The 21194-nt window shown below is 45.9% G+C and overlaps 1 protein-coding gene across 8 annotated transcripts in view; it reads right to left on the bottom strand.

The window, feature by feature from the left end:
• The window catches only part of AGBL4 (AGBL carboxypeptidase 4), a 1484537-nt gene that overhangs the window by 121171 nt on the left and 1342172 nt on the right, over positions 1–21194 (bottom strand). For all 8 annotated transcript variants that reach the window (XM_055255111.2, XM_055255112.2, XM_063627496.1 and 5 more), the window contains one exon: positions 12337–12451. In XM_055255111.2, coding sequence (XP_055111086.1) covers positions 12337–12451 — 115 coding nt within the window. The remainder of the gene's footprint in view (positions 1–12336; positions 12452–21194) is intronic.

Below are 21194 nucleotides of genomic sequence, written 5' to 3'. Positions count from 1 at the left end.
ATATTTGCACCAAAAGCAAAATAAATATTGCTTTATTTAATGCCACTAAAAGGTTGGGATTCAATTGCCCTTGGCCTGAGGCACCTTCCAGCTCTATTGATTGGCCCATGTCAGAATGCCAGATAATCTGTCATCAACAGCCCCTGAAAAATGCTTAGCATGTGGGTTGGGCTCTGCTGTTGTGTAGATGGAGGATTACAGGCAGTGTCCTTTGTCCCAAACACGAGGGATAATCATAACACATCCACTTCCCATCACAACCACCGAGATATTTAAAGCATTCTCCTCACATCCCTTCTTAGATCATCATGACGAGGAGATGTCTGTGGCCAAGACTGTGAAGACAGAGGGGAGGGTGGATAAGAACATAGGCTTCAAAGGCAGAAGGACTTGGGTTTGAGTCCCAGTTCTGTCATCTAGTAGCTTTGTGACCTTGGACAAATTCATCTGTTTGCTCAAAGACCTGAAAGTGCTGAGAGGGCAGCGACTGAATCTATTTCATTTGTCATTGGGTCTTCAGTGCTAGCACAGTGTCTCGTACACAGCTGACTCTCAGTTGAACTGTATAAATAGAGGCTCAGAAGTGGTAATTTGACCATGGTTCAGCAAGGACAAGTGAGAGAGGCAGAGCTTGAACCCAGTCTGCTCAACTCTAAAGCCTATGTTCTTAGCCACCATTATACTCTGTCCTAGCAGGCCTAGGAGCCAGGTAAGAGCCTAATAGAGGGACTGTCCCTCACGTGCAGTGAGAGGTAGATGCAATATCTTTATTTTTTAAATGGGGAATCTAAGTTTCAAATGAGGGACTAACATGAAAGGTACCTTTATGCAAATTGACAAAAGGTGCTGCCCCTACCACCCAGGGTAATAAGTTGCAATCAGGTGCCATTTCTGGGTGGGTAAAGTACAGAATAATGCCACTTGGTTTGGCCAGACTTTGGATTGAGAGCAGGGTCATAGCCCATAGCCCCCATTGACCCCTTGACCACTGAACATTTGTACAGTGAACAAACTGCACATCCATATGGAGCAGACTTGGATGTGCCCAAGGTTTATAGCAAAGCCAAGATTAGCACTTAGTTTTTCTTCTTCCAAGGTTCATTCAGCAAGGTCTTTACCCTATAATGGTGGTCTTTTCGGCAAGGTGGCACAATTGGGGACAAGGGTGCTCAGATCACATCTGGAAAAGGGATTATCTCCAACCCTAAGAAATTCTTCCTAGTGGGTAAGGAGAGGCTTTAGAGTGCCTTCTCCCTTCCCATACAGAGCATATACTCCAGGGATTCATCCTGTCTCCTGCTCGGCAGCAACAAACACTGGGTTCAGGTGGATTTCCAGCACTGCAACTTAAAACTAATTCTTAGAGCCAGTGACCAACTGGAAGGACCTGAGATTTCATAAAACCCAATCCCCACATTTCAAAGATGGGGAATCTGAGGCCGAGAGGGCAGAAAGGGTCTGCCAAGGTTACACGGCTATTCAAGGGTAGAGTGGGAATTCCATTCCAGAACCAAAAGATTATTTTTCTCTATATAAAAACAATGATAAGGAGTTTACTCCTTTTTGAAAGGTCCGAGGGAGGACATTTTCTTTTTTTTTTCTTTTTCTTTTTTTTTTTTTGAGACGGAGTCTTGCTCTGTTGCCCAGGCTGGAGTGCAGTGGCGCGATCTCGGCTCACTGCAAGCTCCGCCTCCCGAGTTCATGCCATTCTTGAGGGAGGACATTTTCTGAAGGAATACACTGGCCCTTGAGGCTAGGAATTCACCATTTCTGTTTCTTAAGTAAAAAAGGACAGAGGAAACAAAAAAGGGGGCATAAAAGTCTTTTATGTCTTCAGAAGACCTGGGTGCTGACAAGGCTCTCACCTACCAGCACCGAGCCTAAGAAGGGCTCTGAGTCAAGTGTGGGCTCTGGAGCCACACGGCCTGGATAAAACCCTGGCTTGGCCAACACATTTTATTTTTGTGGCTGAACCTCTCTGTGCCTTCGCTCTAATCCAAAAAGTGGGAATTTTGTCTACCTCAGAGGGTTGTTTTGAGGACTCAGTGAAATCATACAGGTAAAATGCCAAGGACACCATCTAGATTGAGACAAGTGCTACACATGTTAGCTGTTCTTGTGGTTTGCTCTTGGTAGGATGTTCAGGATCCTTCACAATCTGGTCCCCAGTTATTCCTACACTTCTTACACTATGTTGTCAATCTGTACACCATGCAAGGGTAGCACATGATAGGGCCTGTGAGCTAATAACAAAAAGGTGCCCCCTCTGTGGGCTGGTGTATTTCTGCCAAGTCTCAAGGCTTGTCAAGCCTGTGCTGCACTCCACCCTCCACCTGCCCTCTTAGCTGGCACCTTTGTATGGTGCACAGACTGTACCCTATGTAGGATGCAGCCTGGATCACATGCAACAGCCACACGAGAGCACTTGGCATTCCTCAAGGATCTCCACCTACTCAGGGCTCAAGCAGCAAGACTCAAAGGGCTCTGGATCAAATCACTGAGTGTGATTCCTGGATCTCCTACTATTAAAGGCAGTACTTGGGCAAATGACTTAACCTCTCTTTGAGTGTCAGTTTCCTTATCTGCAATATGAGGATAATACAAGACCTATCTCGTAGGTTCATGAGGTTGTCGGGAGGAACTCCCCATTGCTTTCAATCCCAATGGTAATTTTCAGTCCTCAGGAGTGAAAAGAATGGGTCTTCTTCTCCATTCCCTCGTTTTCTCTTCCCAAGGAAGGAGATGGAACTTATCTGACTGGTCAGCTCCGGAAAAGAAGCAGAGCCCGTTTGGGCCTAGCCCCTCCTAGCATGTGTTTTTGGGACCTGGAATCCTGAAGGGTCTATTCTGGTCTTCTCTCTGCCACATGGTGTGCTTTCTGGGAGGCTTCTTGCCTCCTTTTCTGCTTGTGTCTGGTGGGAAAGTTGAATTTTGAAGTGAAGTAAAAGAGGCAAGTTTGGCCACAGATATAGACTATGCCTTCCAGGTCCTGCTTTTATCAATAATAAAGCTAATATTTTGACTCCTATTTTTCTGATCCCTGTATCTCCTTCTAAATTGTAGGAATAGGATGAGAGTAGGAGCAGGAGTATGATTAATTATCACTCCAAATCTCTAGAGGAAGTACTACATATAAAACACTTAGAATAGTGTCTGACAGCTATATACATTCAGTTAATATTTCGTATTATTATATTACTGTGTTGTTATTTATTATAATTATTCCTTTAGTTTGGAACATGCTGCCATTCTCTTCCCCTGGCCAACTCCCACTCATCCTTCAAGATTCATCTCACACAGCTCTTCCTTCAGACATTTTCTCTGACTTGCCCTATCCCAACCCTCTTGGCTGGGTTAAGAGGTGCCTCCTCAGTGACTTCACAACCTTGGAATCCCTGGGCTTCCCTCCACCAGCACAGTTATCTCTTCTCTGGACTGTGAACTCCTTAAGGGCAGCACAGGGGCCAAGCCCACCTCATATTCGCCAGTGCATGGTACAAAGTATGTGCTTGGGGATGGGTTGGTGACTTGGGAGGGCAGGAGAGGGAAAAAGGAAGAGAGGGAAGAAACAGTTAAAAGGCTTCTCAAGTGGAAGCAGAGTGCCAGCAAAAGCACAGATGTGAACAAGAGCAGGCTGGTTTAAGACAATGGAAAGAGCCCAGGAAGGCAAGAGGAACAGATGGGAGTGGATGCAGGAAGGGGCAAGGTGGACAGTTGGAGAGGAAGCTGAAAAGAAAGTTTGAGGCCATTGTGCAGGCACTGAATACCAAGCTAAAGAGCTTTGGTTCTTTCTGAGGGTCAACCGGGAGCCGCCAAAGGATTTTTACGTAAAGAACAGGCACTATTCAAGCAGTGGTTTAGGAACTAGGACCAGAAATGATGAAGTTCTTGATTCTATCACGTTGTTTTGCTCCTCCAGACTCCCTAGCTGCTAATTCTGGGTTACTGTCTCCTCAGAGGCCTGTCTTCACTGTAGAATCAATTATTAAGATCAACTTGCTATCAACTCTAACTTTGAAATGCTATTCAGCTGCTTGCAGGGACAGAGCTGAGGAGCTGCCTCCACAGACATCTAGCCATCTGGCCTTTTCTGTGGAACCTGGCTGGGAAGCTCATTTGAATAATTGGTTTTGGCGGTGTGCACTTGTGGGTTAGACACCTGATTACACTGCCAGCCCCAGTGTCCTTTCAGCCTCCACAGAAACATCACTCAGGTTACATAAAGCAGGAGAGAGTCCCTGGGAGGTAAGGGTCTGTCTGGCCCCTGCTGTCACTCTTGCTTTATCTGACTGTGTGGCTCACTCACTGTGTGACCTTGAGCAAGTTACTTAGCCTCTCTGTGGCTTGGTTTCTTCTTTGCTTCAGGGAGAGCAATTCCTGCCCTGCCTACACCACCGGCTTCTTGTAAGGATCTAAGGGAAGATGGGGGAGTTGCAGCTTAGCAGAAATGCAAGTGGAAAAACTTAAAAGATTTAGGCTGAGGAGAGCTCAATGTCAGACAGCAATGTGTGCATATGGGCTGTATCAGAAGAAGCGTGGTCCCCAGAATGAGGCTTCTGATGACCCCTTTCTATTCCTACTCCATGAATTAATTAGTTCTATGAACTTGAAGGGGGGTACTTAATCTGTGTCTCAGTTGCCTCATCTGTAAAATGAGAATAATGATGCATTTGTTCTAAGGATTCAATGAAACAATAAATGCAAAATGCCTAAAATAGTGCCAGGTTCGGAAGACTCAATAGATGTTAGCTATCATCATCACTGTTATCATTATAATGATGTCCTTCAGTTGTGGACACCCCGCCTCAAAGACAGACAATGACAAACACCTGGAGCACGTTCAGAGGACAGCAGGAAGGACAGGGAGGGGAATGGATTTCAGATTACGTATGAAAAGTTGGAAGGCTTTGGGGATGTTTGGCCTGGAACAGTGGTGGGATTGAGTGGGGAGTGGGGAAGGGTGGGAACACATGATCTTCAAATGGCTGAAGGCTACCATGTGAAAGATGGGCTGGCCTTGAATAATCCTTCAGAGGGCAAGGCAGAAGTTACATGCTGGCAGCTTCAGCCTGAAAACAAAGTGCTCTCTAACAGTCAGAGGTGGCATCAGCACGGCATGATGCCTTGGAAGGGAGGAAACAACCTGTGCCTAGAGGCGGGCAAGCAGAGGGGGCATGGCCTGGATCGGGCACTGGATTGAATGTTTCTCGTGATGCCGTGATAGGGCACCCAGCAGGGAAATGTGACTGGGGCAGGGAAGGAGGCTCAGAGTGATGAGGGACTGGCAGATCTCTCGACAGGGCAATACTTGCTGTGGATCTTTGTTTTCTGTTTCTAGCTTGATGAAAAAATAGGCAGTTTTTATGCTGTTACAGAACAAATAGAACATTGACATGTATTTATATTTTACATGGCTGATTTTAGGTTCTGTTCTATTTTTGGATAGTTTGAAATGTTTCTTCCTCTAGATTTTAAGGTGGAAGAGGTAGGTAGACCAGTTATAATGTGTGTATGTGTGTGTGTGCGTGCGTGTGTGTGTGTGTGTGTGTGTGTGTGCTGGTGCTGGAAATACCTGCCCTGGTGGTTTACCCTCTGCTATGGTTAATGATGTTTTGTTGTGTAAATCTCTATCTCCTTTTTATGTCTGGTGAACTCATATATCGTCCATCCATCAAAAACCCTCCTTCATCACTACCAGTCAGAAGGAAGTACGCTCTGCTTCAGGAGACAGTGTATAAAGAGGTTAAAACTGGAGCAGCCTAGGGTCAGCAACTAGGGCAAGTTCCATGGTACTTACGTGCTTCAAACTCCTCCTCTACTTAAAGTAGGAGCATCATACTACCTCCATCATAGGGCTGCTGTGAGGATTAAATGAAACGATACCCATAATGTGCAGTGAGGAGACACTTACATATTAGTTCCTCTTGTATCTCTCGGCCTCTACTGCATCACACCCATATTTCTAGTGGCAACACTGGGGTTCTTATTGGCAAGAACTGCCTCTGATTTCCTTCTGCTTCCCCAAGGCCCACCACAGGGCCTGACACCCAGCAGGACCTCAACAAACCTTAGTTATATTGGATTTACTGCACTGGAGCATCCTTTGCTACAAAAGGATTGCCAAGGCCAAGAAACATAATGATGGAGAGAGTCTGCAGATCATACAGCATCCATTTCCATCATGGGGTCTGCAGTTCCATGCTATAACGCAGAATCATTTCTGTACCACCCATAGAGATCTGTTCCTCCCCACCCCACCTCCACACTCCCAAGAAATACTGAGGTTTTCCAAAGATGAGAAATTTCACAGCATCCTGCTATCTTTTGGGTAACTGCATATTTTATGATGACTAATAGGCAATTACTATGGTAATATTGCAATTCAGCATGTGTGAGGTTTGGGAAATGAGAAATTATGGGTAACTACTTTGGACTCATTTCTATGGTAACAAAAAGTAATTGTCATTAAATACCAGTTATTCTGAGGCTGTACCTGGTAATTATAGATTTTTATGCCCAAAAACATAAATAAAACCAATAAATTTATTCAAAGGTCTATGACTGTTTACTTATACATGGCTCTATGGAATACACAATGACAAGCACCTAATTAAGAAATGCAAACCCAACACAGGGTTTCATATTGTCATACGGAGATGGAAAGTCTGTTTTTCAAATGCAGGCAACTTCTGCATTACCTATGCTCAGAAAGCGCAGTGGGGTATAGGTGGGGGTGGGGGCTTTCTTCTCTGCAAAAGAAGTCACGAGGAAGGACCTGGCAGAGAAACTGTGCAAATGCTGCAGTATGTGTTGTGGGCATGCTTTCTGTAAGACATTGAGAATTACCAACCGATTCTACACTGGTTCAGCCTGTCATCCCCCAAATCCAGTTGCCTTCCAACTAAGAGCTGCTTGCAGCTTCTTGGCTCTGTAATACCTGAAGTTACAATATTCATCCCTCAAGACTCCTAGGTCCCAGATCCTTCCAGAACTCTCTGAAAATATTCTCATTGTATTGTCAGTAGCCATGCCATTGTTTTTTATAACACGGTGGTAAATACACATAACATAAAACTTACCATCACAACCATTTTTAAGTGTAGGGTTTGATGGCATTAAACACATTCATAATGTGCTACCATCACCACCATTTATCTCCAAAATTCTTTTTAACTTGTAAAATTGAAACCCTATGCCCATTAAATAGTAATTCTCCATTCTCTCCATCCTCCCAGCCCCTGGTAACCACCATTCTGCTTTCTGTCTGTAGGAATTTGACCACTTAAAGAACATCATATAAGTGGAATCGTAGTCTTTGTCTTTTGATGAGTGGCTTATTACATTAGCATAACATCCTCAAGTTTCATTCATGCTGTAGCCATCCCATTCTCGACAGAGCCTCTCCCCCGTGCTTTTACTAAATGATGGAAGGTGCCTTTCATCCCACTTCCCTTTTCCAAGAGAGTTGGAGGGAAACAGGCCAGGCGAGAGAAGTGTCTTGTCCAAGGACAAATAAGAATGCTCAGGAGAGTAGTGAAAATTAGACCCTCAGTTCTCCACTTCTGCCTATAGCTTATAGAGCAAAGGCAATGTGTGGGAGTGTGGCGAGTCCCTGGATGTGCCCTATGGCCTTGAACATGGCTCTTCACCTTCTCAGCCTCAGTTTCCCCATAGCTTAAATGGATACAGTAAAAACTGGCCTTCCTTTCTTGGTCACTGTTGTATGACAAAATGTGGTTCTGTAAGTGCCTTTAAAAGTATCATGCTCTGTGCAATAACTAAGTATGGCTGAGAATCCAGTTTGTTAAATTATAACAGCAGCTCATCAGATTAAAGCATAGCAGTGTTCCTGTCACAACAACATACAGTTAAAACAACTGGGCCAGGAGGCCACGTAGATGAAGGTAAAGGGTTGGGGCTGACTGCACCTGGCCCTAGTTACTCTACACTGGGCACTGTAGCTTTGTGCCATCGTGTAATCACTAAATACTGTTGTTTAGTTCATTTGTTCATTCTGGAAACATATATGTGAACTTCAGGTCAGTGACTAGAAAGATAAAATATATATCAAGAGCCCATTTGCCAGGTACTGGGGATACAGAGAACAAGGCAAACAAAGTCCTGACTTCACGGAGTTTACAGTCGAAAGTGAAGACAATCATTAAACAAATAGTCACATAAATAAACACATAATTACAAATTAGGGCGAGAGCCATAAAGGGAGAGGACAGGGTGCTATGAAAGAGTGTAATGGGAGACCCACTATATATTGCAAGCCCTGGGAAAGCCTTGCTGTGAAGTGGCGTTAAACCTAAGACCTGAAATGAAAAGAAGGCAAATGTAACTGGAGTGCAGTAAGTAAGACAGAGTGTATAGTTGCTCTGTGCTTTTACTGTATAAGGTAACTGTTATCTATTGTTATATCATCCAACATAATTGTTAAAGATAGCTACTATAGCATATACTATAGTTACTATATATTGCTGCTATAAACTCTAGTATAGCTCTATATACTCTTACTGTAAACCATAGTCTGGTATCATATACAGTAGTCTAGTTAGAAAATGTTGCTGTTCTTTAACATAAAGAGCTTGATCCATCATGGTATAGTGGCCCTCTACTGCTATTCAATTCTAGAGTGTACCTTCTTTAGTTCACTATAAATACCGTAGAATAGGTACTTGTATTATTAAATCTAAACTTAGCTGATGAAATCTGGGAAATCTCCCTGATCAGCCTTCCTAGATTGGATTATATGCTTCTTTAATGTGGAGGAGTGAGGAGGAGGAAGAGAAGGACGAATAAATGTTTATTTATAACTTACAGTGTGCTTAGCACTGTGCTTTAAATGCATTATCTCACTAAAAGCCTCATAACTCTATAGTATCTCCATTTACAGATGAGAAAAATGAAGCTTAATGAGGCCATGTAATTTACCCAAGGTCATATAGCAAGTAGGCAGCAGAGCAGAATTGAAATCTGACCTGACACCCAAGTCCATTTTCTCAACCACTGACCTTTACTCCTTCCAAGCTCCTGCCTTCCCTTCTCACACTGCAGGGAACTGGTCTGTTGAACCATCTCTCCAGCCAGCAGAGTGAGGTGCCTCAGGGCAGGCCTGTCTTTGGTTCTCCTCCTAGGATCTGGCAGGCCTGGTGCTGGCTATCAGGGGAGTGTGGGACTACAGCGAGAAGCAGGGCTAGGTCAGGCACACCTGCATCCCTGCCCGCTCCTCACAGGCCACAGACCTCAGGGGGATGACTTAACTTCTCTGAGGCTTGGGAGTCTGCACCTCCAGAGGGAGATGTTGAGAGAATGAAAGTGAAAGAGCATGAGAGAGAGGCAAAGACCTGGCCACCTGTCTTCCAACATGTTTCCAGCAATTTGATCAGTTCCTGGGAAATCTGGCTCTCTTTACTACACTAAAATTCTGAGAACCAACCCTTCCTTCCTTCCTTCCTTCCTTCCTTCCTTCCTTCCTTCCTTCCTTCCTCCCTCCCTCCCTCCTTGCCTTCTTCCCTCTCTCCCTCCCCCACCGCCACCTTTTCTCCTGTACTCAAGCTAGATTTAGTAGATTTTTATTAGTTGAATTTAGAAAAACTTTAACAAAGTTAAACAAAGTTCCTCCATCACAGAATTATCAGGATTAAATGAGATCAGTGTGTGAGTGCTTCACAGGCCATTGGATTGGCAAGTAGAATTCTTGGAGTGGCATTTCCCAAAATGTGTTTCAGAAACCCTAGCACTGGTTACAGGGAAGATGTGGACCCTCTCTCACTTAACTCTGGGAAACACTGAGTACTATTTCCCCTCTTAGATTCCCTATGTTTATAAGCATATTCAAAATTCTGAAAAGTCATATTATAAAAGAACATGTTTAACTTTGCTTAATTCTGTGTTTCCTAAACTTATTTGAACTCTGAATTTTTCCCCCCATAATGCCTTGGCAAGTCTCGCCAAACCATGAAAGTACTGCTGTAGAGAGTAGTGTGGCTGGCCTAGGGGACCTCTAAGCCACTTTGAAGTTCTCAATTCTGAGTCTTTATTTTTTTTTTATATATTCTCTAAAGCTTTAAGTAGTGAATTCTCATGATTGATAGGCTCTTTGTTGTACAGTTTTAGCAACAGCATTAATGCTTGTGGTTACAGTTGCTCTCCAAGTCTCATAATGAGAATCACATATTCTCACTAGGAGAATGCTGGGGGTTGAAGCTTCAGGGTGAAACCACTTCTGAGGGCTGGAAATCTTTTATCACGGAGTCCTCAAATCACAAAATCTGGGGCTTGAAGACATGTAGAAAGCATGTAGCCCTCATCACCATCCCAGTGTCCATCTAAAGCCCTGAGAGGGGAGGCATTTTGGCCAAGGTCACTGATCTCCTTCAAGCTAGTCCTTCCCGAGACAGCAGAAGATGACATAAATAAATGTGTGGAGAGAAGTATTGACCTCTCTCTCTGACCACTGCTCTGGTAATTAAACAGAAACATTAACATAAATCAAATGGTCTTTCTACCACTATTATCGCTAACAGTACACTCTGTCCGTGGAAGGTGGAAAAGCATCGCTCTCAGGCCTGCAACAAGCCATAAAACTTGCGAATGCTAATGAACCATCACTTCAGCCAATTAAGAGTGGAAGCAAAAGTGTCTTTAATGAAGGCTTCAGGCATCTCATGGGCTCTCTCTAACTCACACCCAAGGGTACCAGGAAGCCCCTCTGGACCCAGTTGCCATGCTCTTGGAAAGCAGTAAACCAACTCTGTGTAAAACAAGCCTGGCTGGCTGTCAGGAGATCTGGTTCCGGTCTGAGTTAGGCCAGGGACTTTGAGTAAGTACTATTTCATCTCTGGGACACAGTTTCTTCATCAGTAAAGTCATCCTTCTCATCTCCCATATTTATCAAACACTTTTTAGGCATCTACTATGTGCTGATCCCTGCTGCTAGGCATGAGGGACACAAAGCCCATTAAGGTTCAGTCTCTGCCCTCCAGTAGATTTAAGTACAGTGGGGGACATGCAATGAAATAAGAGTTGCTCGATAACCAGGCCTGCTTGGTACAGTGGCTCATGCCTGCAATCCTAGCTACTTGGGAGGCTGAGGTGGGAGGATCGCTTGAATCCAGGAGGTCGAGGCTGCAGTGAGCCATGACTGCACAACTGCACTCCAGCTTGGGCAATGGAGCAAGACCCTGTCTCAAACAAATAAACAAATACACAAACAAACAAACAAATAATCAGGTCTGTGAGAACTCAGAGAAGAAAGTGGCCAATTCTGTTTAGGGTTTAAGGGGATGTTTTCCAGAATAAGGAACATGAACTGAGTTGCAAAGAATTAATGGGATGAAGAAGGGATGAGGGATTTCTGGGCAGCAGGCAGGCTGTATGAAGGTAAGGTAGCAGGAACCAATAGGACACGTCTGGGGAACTGGTCTTTGCTCAACGCAGCTGCAGCACCTGTTCTAGGAGGAGAGGAGAAGAGGTGAGGCAGGATGGTGGACACACAGGCAGCAGGGCAGACAATGCCTTGCATGCAAAGCTGGGGGGTCTGAATGTCATCTTGAAAGTCGTGGGCCTAAGAGCTCTAAAACTGTATAATTTGGATGGCGAAGTTAGTCAATGATTTACTGGCTGTGTGACTTTGGGCAAGTCAGTTACCTTAATGTGAAGTAAGGGCAATAACACTATCTATCTCAAATGAGTTGGTGTTTTTTTGGCAGATAATCTTCTGGGCAGTGGAATTTTAGGCTGTAAATTATGGTGCTAAGCCAGGAGAAAGGGAGTTCAAGATCTGAGTGCGTGAGTGAGTGTGGGGATGGCTGGTATGCCCACACTGAGGAGAAATGTTTTTCAGATGACCTGGGATTCTACTCTCATTGATATTCTCCAAGAAGAAACACAACAAAACAGTCATCATTATAACTACCCCACAATATTCTGCAAAGCACATTCCTTCCCACCACTTCTTTTGAAGCTCTCACAACTGCCCTTTCAGGTAAGTAATTATTGTCTCCATTATGCAAGAGAAACTGAGCCCAGAGAGGGAAAAGTGTATTCTCCAAGGTTATATGGAAAGCAGGTGCCAAAACTGAGACTAGGTCTCCTGATTCCTGGTCCAGTGAGGTGTCCAGAAAACCCCAGCAAGTGACCTTAGGTGGCTGTGCATGAAAAAGCCAAAGCTAATTAAAGAAATTCTCAAAAGCCAGGGTGAAACTTTCTCTAATGGACTCATGGGCAGCCTCAAATTTCTTCCTCAAAAAATATATCCCATATTTCTTCTTGCTTCCATACTACCATCCTATAAGTACTTGCTTCCAAGCATTCTCCCCGATTCCTTACCTGTAATTGCCCAGGTAGACTCCATCAGGATTGAGCATTGGTGCGATCTTGAAGACCAGGTATTCCCGGAGGACACGGGCAATAGGGTGCTGGCTTACAAGGAAGTCAATGATCCCTAGAGAGAGAAGAGCCCGGCTTAACAACAAAGCATTTCAAGAAGGAAACACGTTTTTCTCAGCTTGGAAAACAAGAAGAGCTCAATAGGTGATTTTGGCCTGTGTTGTTATTGGCCACTTTGGGTGTGTGGCTATAGACTACGTGTTAGCTGCATAAACTGTATTTACAAATACATTTGTATTTCCAAGAGACAGTTGAAGACGTAACACTGAAGCCCATGGGCAGGAGGGAGACAGCATTTCCTGCTGTAGAGAACTGGGAGGCCTTCCGAGAATGACGACATTTGAGCTGTGCTTTGAGAGCCCACCTAGTTTCACCACACAGAGATGGGGAGAGGTGGGCTAGCACTAAACAGTAAACTAAGAGATGCTTTCTAATAGGCACACTTAGTTAAACATTGACATCAGATGTGATAATCACAGGGTCAAGGCCCTTAGGGATTTAAATGCTCATGTTGCTGATAGGCACACCAAGAAGCAGAGAGGAAAAGCATTTTAGCCAAAGTCACATGAGCAGAAGGAGGCTTCTTTCATGTACTCCAAATGTGCTTCTTTCCCCATTTTGAGGATCCTGTGTTCTGGGACTCCAGGGATGATTGCCTTCCTGGCTTCTCACTGGCACTAAAATCACCCTGCCTTCTGGTCACCAAATTTAGAAAATTTGTCTCGATGACATTTTTCCTACTGCCAGGCAGTCCCCATGTCCCTTTCTTGAATGGAGCAAATCTTCCCCTCTTCTCCATCCCACTGCCTGTCTTCTAACCCAGGCTACCATCACACCAGGCCTGGATAACAGCCACCACCTACGAAATGAGCCCTCATTGCTGAAGCCAGAAGGATCTTCTGAAAGTGCGAATCTGATCCTGTCACTCCCTCCTTGATATCCTTCTAGTGACAGCCTGCATCTACCCATAGAAGAGGGGGTGAGAAAACAAACAACTCTGAGCCACTGTCCCTCTCCTTATCTCCCCCATGTTTCTACTCTTTCATCAGAGACCTGAAAAAGAAAATGGGCAAAATGGCGCTCTAGCATTCTATGAAATTACTATAATGCCGGAAAGTGATAGGAGAATGCAAAACCCTCCCACAATGCAGAAGTGGGGCCCCGTTCCTGCTGGAGAGAGCAAGAAAGGCATCAAAAGGAAGCCTTTGAGCTGAGCCCTGTCAGAAAGGTAGGTTCGATAGATGGCAGGAGGAAGGCAGCAGGGTAACTAAGAACAAGTGCCCAGTGCAGGCACTCAGCTCTTGGAATGATAACTCGCTCCAGAGCACATTCCAGAGCTGCTGTGACCAGTGAGGGACATCTCAGACTTTTCATTAGGCCAGGGCTGAGAATCCATAGGCAGCTGAAAGCCAGTTGGACATCATTTACTTCTCGGCTAACGCGGCAGTAGACCAGATGCCCTAATTTATTTGTTGGTCCTCATATTAAAGCTGCAGTTTGCCAGTAAACACGCAGGGTAATGATGCCAGGCGCCCTTGTTAGGGGCTAATAATTGCTTAATCTGTCCAGTAATTGACCCCGGCTCCCGGGGCGGCCCTCCATCAAGGAGGCAGCCTGTGCTCAGGGCCTGGCCACACTGCCTCAGAGAATGGCTTCTGGAAATGGAGTAGCTCATTGTGATCCATCCTCCTTCACAGATGAGCAGATTAATTGGGCTGCCAATTAGGCAGCTAATAAAAGAATGAGAGAAAACAAAGGCAGACCAGAGGCTGCAGCTGCCCAGAGCTCCCTCTCCTAGGGTGGGTGTGGGGCAAGGAGAGGGGAGGTTTTAGACTCATCAGTTGGTTTGAGGTCAGATACAATTCAAAATCATTCCCATTCATCAGGAAATAGGGAGATCTTTCTTTTCTTTCTTTCTTTTTTTTTTTTTTTTTTGTGGTGAGAGAGGAATATGAGGAAGACTGTGAGGGCATGTAAGAGTGGAGAGAAAATGCCATCCCTGGCCAAGGGCCAAAAGCACTGGATGGACCAAGAAAACAGAGGGACCAGGGGAGCAGAAAGTCTCAGGACCTGTGTTCAAATCTTAACTGAGTGTTAGCTAGATAAATTACTGCCTAGCTTTCCCTGACTAGTTTTCTCATCTTGACATAGGGATAATAATACCTAATCTGGAAGACTGTTGTGTACCTGTGTTAGAGTTCCTGTGTTAGCTGCCTGACACAGCACCTGAAAATTGTGGCATGCTTCAATGAACTCACTTAGATGAAAGGTTGAAAGGCAGCGGGTAGTTAAAACAGGATTAGTTTTAGAAGTAGGAGTCCTAGTCTGTGAAGTTGACTAACAATGAAATTTGGAGACAAGGATACCGAATGGCAGAAGCCAACAAATCAAAACAGAGCCTGGGTTCTAGTTTTGGCTCAGTTACTGGGTGACCTGTAGAAAGCCTCTGGGTCTATGCTTATCTTTAAAATTAGGAGAAATAACTAAATAATTCTCAAGGATACTCCCCACACTGACATTGTATGATTCCATCTATTTTATTCCTCTCCACCAAAAGTAGAAGAATCATCTGTGAAGTGAGGAGAATAATCTCCCTCCTGCTGGAAGACACCATCAACCTCCTTGAGATCAGCCTTTGTTCCTTCTGTAAACAAGTTTGCCAGGTCCTCTTCTTCAAGCTGATTGAATCAGGACGCTGGAAGAACGCAGGATGACAGGAAGGCTGGAAGCTAGAGAGGCCAGAAGAGGAGGTAAAGTGGTAGAGGATTTGAAATTAAAGCTGGAAGTTAGAGATCACTGCCCTGTCCCAACTTCCAACAGACCAGGATGAACCTCTCTAGCCAAACCTCAACTGAGGCTTATATTTATTGCTGATTTTTTTCTCCTAGAGTGTTTGGTTTAGGGCTGGGCACATAGTAGGTGCTTATAAATGCCTATTGATGGATTGCTCCAGGAATTCATACAACTTTGACTGTGTGGGATTAGTTGAACTGATCATCGCTCATTCTACAAACATTCATTGGCACACCAAATTCTGGACATTTCAAGATGCCTAAGATGGTTCTGCCTCAGAGGGGTGCACAGCAAGGAAGCAACTCCCCACTGGCTGGCAAAGGCTCTGATGGACCCAGCAGGGGCCTGGGGCCCCAGAGGGGATCTTGGAAAGGAGACTTAAAAAATGCGTAGAGAGGAGCCAGATGAAAGGAGTGCCAGGATGCAGCCATAAAAGGAATAAAATCATGTCCTTTTCAGTGACATGGATGCAGCTGGAGGCCATTATCTTAAGTGAATTAATGCAGAAACAGAAAATCAAATACTGCATGTTCTCACTTATAAGTGGGAGCTGCACATGGGGTATACACGGACACCAAGAGAACCATAAACCCGGGATTCATAAAGAGGGGCATGAGGGAAGAGGCAAGGGCTGAAAAGCTACCTATCGGGTACTATGCCCACTACTTGGGTGATGGGATCATTAGAAATCCAAACTTCAGCATCACACTATTTACCCATGTAATAAGCCTGCCCATGTATCCCCTGAATCTAAAATTTAAAATTAAAATAAAAAGAAAGGGGTGCCAGCGGAAGGTATCCAGGCTGGGGTAAGAAGAGATGGTCTGTTGGTAACGGAAAGCTTTTCAACTCCAGGGCCTTGGCTTCATGGTTAAAAGCACAGACCCTGAAACCGGACAATCTGGGTTTGATGCCTCTCTCTGGCATTCATTTGCTGTGTGGCCTTAACCTCCCAGTTCCCCAGGTTCCTCATCAATTACAAAGGGGAGAATAAGAATAACTTGTGGGTTCTTGTGAGGATTTAAATGAGTTGATATAAGCAAAATGGTACACGGTAAGTGTATGCATGTATTGTTTTCATCATTGCTCTTCGTTGGCTTGCTGTTAGACATGGGAATGGAAAGGTGAACAAGGATTTGCTGTTCCAGCTGAAAAAAACCTGAAGGCGACTATAGAGCTATTGCCAGGTTTTAAGCCTGGGTCAGATATGGGCTTTGGAGAGCTCTGTCCGGCTGCAGCGTGGAATGCTGCTAAGAGGAAAGGAATACTGCAGAGCAGGTCCTCCTGAAGGCAGGACAGAGGTGGAGGTAGGGTGCAGGCATAGCAGAGACAGCTGGCAGAGGTAAGGCAGCTTTCAGTCAGGAACCAGGGTGGAACATGGTAGTGACCTGCAGGGGCTCTGCAGCGGCCAAGGTCCAGAGAGTCATGAGGTGCAGTGGGTAGAGAGCAAACAGTGTGGATAGATGGTGGCATCAATGATACAATGATTTGCCTGCTACCCCGAGAGCATCAGAACTCTTTGCTGAAAGCACCCAACATTGAGGAACATAAATGAGATTAAGTTTCTGGCCCCTGGTAAGATGGGGCCTCAAAATAGAAACTGAATTCAGTTATAAAAAAATAAGAAAGTTACATTTCCTGCATTTCTTTTTTGGGATTGAGGCTTACTTAAACTTACACTGTGGTTTAAGTCTATCTTCCCTCCAGGCCATGAGCTCCAAGATAGCAGGAACAGGTCTCCTTTCTTTGCCACTATATTTTTCGTGCCTAGCTCAGTGCCTGGCACAGGGAAAATACTCAAGACCTATGTATGAAGTGAGTGAATGAAGATCGACTCATGACAACTACTGTACATTCATTAGCTGGACTGACTTGTAATTCTATTGGCTCCATTTCACAGACAGGGAAAGAAAGTCAGTGTGTGGCATCACCTGCTGAGTGCCTCACAGGAATCTAGTTGGGATTCAGACCCAGTTCTGCTGGCTTCAAAGCAGTGCTCTTTCCATGAAGACAAGATGCACAGAGCAGGGAGTCTATCTGCATGTGATTTGTGGAATAATTTGCATATGCCTGCATGATTTTCTTTCTAGAGAATTCTGTGCAAAATTTATTGTTTCTATTCTCTGTTCAGAGGCAGTTCTCTGTAGTGGGAAGAGCCAAGGTTTGAAGCAAGACAGTTTGAGGTCTCTGCTTGGCCCAGTGTGTGATCTGCACCACAGCAGCCACTCTTGGCCTTTCCTTGACCTGGCACCGGGCCCCTGTACCGGACCCCTGTCTGCCCTCAGCTGAGTCCAAGGGCCTCGAATTATGGACTCACAGGGAGTCTGCTCCTGATGACCTTAAAGTTCACAGAGTATAAGTCCTCACCCTCCTGTCCCCAGCTCTGCCCATTTCACAGATGAAGAGACAGAAGTCTAGAAAAGTGAAAGGCCCTGTCACAAACCCTTAGTGGATCTAGCACGACACCTATAGTGGGAGGCTGTTTGGGATAGTGAAGAGAAGAGGAAGAACAGGTGAAGAAGAGAGGTGGGAGGAAAGCAGAATGGGGGAGGAGCAAAGGCCACTACCTCATTGACAGGAAGTATGAAGCTGTGCTTGGTCCCGGTGCCTGGCAATATTGGTTGTTGTGAGAGCATGGTGTGTGCGTGCGTGTGTGTGTGTGTGTGTGTGTGTGTGCACATCCTCCTCCCTCCTCTTACTCCCACAAAATAACCCTGAGGAGTGAACTTCCTGGGATAGGGGTAGCTCTTTTTCTCCATAGTCTAGGCCCTGATGGGCACCTTGGCATGTAGCAGCAGGGCTCAGGCTGGGAGGCAGGAGATCTGGATCTAGTCCCCACTCCACCACCAACTTACCAGGTGACATCCAGTGAATCCCTGGACTGTTCTGAAAAGAAGAGCTGAGAGCTGCCCAGTGACCTGGTGGAATTTCTGTGGAAGAGTGAAGGTGAAGAGGGGATTATGGGTACTGGTCAGGCACCTACCTGTGCCTGGCGCTGACCCACCATTGACCTACACTGTCTCATGAAACCCTCACAGCAGCCCCTTGAGGAAGACATTGCTGCCCCCATTTTGCAGGTCAGGAAATAGGGGCTGTGAGAGGCAAGGACTTAGGCAAAGTCCCCTAGCTAGATGGAAATGGTAGGCTCAAGCTCAGGCCCATCAAACTCCAAAGCCACAGCTGGGCCCACTGCCCCTGCTGCCCTTCAGAGCATGGCATGGCTCCCCACAGTAGTGTTTCATAGGTGCTGCTTCCATTAATTCAATGATAAAGGGTCTAGAGAGGGCAAAGTACTCTGTAAATGGAAATTTTCAATGAAAGTTGGCCCCAGAGTCCCAGGAAGAGTCAGTGAAAGAGCATAAACCTGACCAGGAGTCAGAAACAAGGTCAACAAGGTCTAGGTCTGGTTCAGGCCAAGCTCTTGCCTTGCAAGGTGACCCTCCAGGTGAGCAGAGCTCAGCTAGTGGCCCTCTCAGGAAGGTGACGAGGAAGAGCTGGGGCCCACAGTCTGGGAGGCCTATACCTGGGTTTGGTTCACAGTAAGGATTAGGGGAACCGGGTACAAAGTGCCTCATGGAGGCCCTGGCACCGGCCATGTACTCCATTAGTGCTAGCTCCTCCCCTACTGCTGGCACTTATTTAGTGCTCTCTCTATTCCAGACCATCCTAAATGCTCGATGGATACGAACTGTGTCAGTCTTCACAACAATGCTGTGAGGCAGGATTTCTATTATTATTTCCCTTTTGAGATCAAGGAACTGAGGCATAAGGAGATTTTGTGGTTTTCCCAAGGTTACACTGCAGTAAGGGGAGGAGCTGGGATGCATGCTTAGCAGTGTAGCAGCTTGAGGGATGGCGCTGTCACATGGCTGGCCACAGGGCCACACAGGAGCTCCTCTGACCTCTCCCATAGTCACTGGAGAACAGGATAGTTTGGCCTCACAGAGGTCATGAGCAGGTTTTGGGTAGCAGAGTAAGCATCCCATCAACAAGCAGAGTCTTGAGGAATCCGAGCCCTGCTACCCTCACTGCCACCCCTTCCAGAGCTATGTCGCCACAGAACTTCACTCTACTCCCAGCAGCAGGTGCATCAGCAGCTCAGCGGCGAGAACCATGGTCCCAGCCAGATGGGCACAACCGGCTTCACATGCCTGTTCCCTGCTCAAGGTCACTGAGCCAGTTAATGTGGAAGAGTTAACAGAACTGAAGGTATCTCAGCATCTGTCCACACCTTGGATCTGCCTGCTATCCCAAGAAGAAGGTGGGCCGATGGGGGCTGAGGGAAGATGGACATATTTAGGGCTATGACTGAGGAAGGAACTCCCAGCTGTGCCCTGTGGGGCTGTGATTGGGCTGTCTACATGTAGCTGAGACACCCTCAGAAAAGACCATGCCTCAGTCCTGTATTGGTAAAGTGGGGTAATGATGCCTCTTACACTGCCTTAAGGAAGTATGAACTGTGTGTCTCATGGGGCAGATACAGAGGCAGGGAAAGATGAGAAACGGGATTGGGGAGATGGACTCCAGAACCATACTTGTCGTGAATTAGCCGTGTGACTTTGGATAAGCCATTGTACTTCCCTGAGGCTCCGTATCCTGATCTGTAAAATGCATATCAATTGTTGTGGGTGGTCAGAACTCCGAGTTCTTTCAGGTACAAGACTTCACCTTCTAGTAGTTCCCATCCCTGAGTGGGACAAGGGAACATGTACAGGCTTGGGAGTTAGCTAGACCTAGGTTAAAAGCCCCACTCCACTAGTTAATGACTGTGTAACCCTGAGGCTCCTCTTTCTGAGTTCAACACAGCATTTGTTCCTCACAACAGCCCCATAAGATGAACAAGAAACCCCATTTGACAGATGTGGAAAATGACAGTTGGAGAGCAGCCCTAGACCTTACACAGCTCGTGGTATAAAGGGGGAAAAACAAATATAAGTCAAGTATACGATAATAAATCAGGGCAATAGAGATGACCATTATCAATAAAGATGATGGCCATCTTTAGATCCACAATGCAGGCACAAAGCAGGTGACAGGAGGGAGAAGGCCAGGGAGGCCCACAGTGGGGGCACACACAATGAGCCCTGTGAGATGGACGGGGCTTGCCAGGTGGCAAGGAGCAGGCGCAGGGCCTGCTAGGCAGAGGGAGCGGAAGGTGTAAAGGTGCACTGGTCAAGAGAAGACTGCCCACTCAAGGTTTCAGCGGTGTGGGGCTGAGTGCATGAGGCTGAGGCCAGAGAACCAGGTGAGAGCCAGATGACAGAGGGCTGGGAATGTCATGCCAGGGAGTTGCAGTTTATTTTGAGAAGCCAGCAGGCAGGCATTGAAAGACTGTCAAGGAATAGACATTTATTGAAAACCTACAGAACGCCATTGAGTGTATCAACTCAGCACCATCCAAAGATTCCCTTTTAGTAAACAGGGTCATCAGAGAGCACCTGAGATCCATTCAATTCCTCTCTGCCTCAGTCATTATCTGTGAAATGGGATGGCGACCCTGCTCTCTGTCTACTACCCACAGGGGAGGTGAGCACAGGGGTTTGGGCTCCCAGAGATGAACATATTGATGGTAAGTTTACTGTCTTTTTACAAACAAAGATAAAGCAGTTGCATCCAATCAGCTGGGGGAAGAGATCTGCTGCCAAGTTTAGTAACTGACAGATGGCGCAAGTAAAGGGGTTGGTAAACCCAGGAGGGACCTCAAGAGGTTACTGCAAGGACAATGCTGGGGAGGAAGAAGGCCAAAGTGAGAATGCTAAGGAGTCAGCTATAGTGACTGGCGCCTCAGTCATGCATCTTACAAGCTGCTTGGCTTTGGGCAAGTCACTGCCTCCCTGAAACTCCATCTTCTCATCTGAAAAAAAGAGGAAGGCGATCGTGCCTAACTAAAGCATTGTAAGAATACGAACTGGGAAAATAAAGCCCATATTTATTTGCACAGTGCTTGATAGTTTACAAAGCAGATTACGTGCTTCATCTTCTCGGATTACCACGGGGAAGGAGGT

This window comes from Symphalangus syndactylus, chromosome 12 (genome assembly GCF_028878055.3).
Source record: "Symphalangus syndactylus isolate Jambi chromosome 12, NHGRI_mSymSyn1-v2.1_pri, whole genome shotgun sequence".
Lineage (NCBI taxonomy): Eukaryota > Metazoa > Chordata > Mammalia > Primates > Hylobatidae > Symphalangus > Symphalangus syndactylus.
This window is presented reverse-complemented; position numbering and strand designations above follow the sequence as displayed.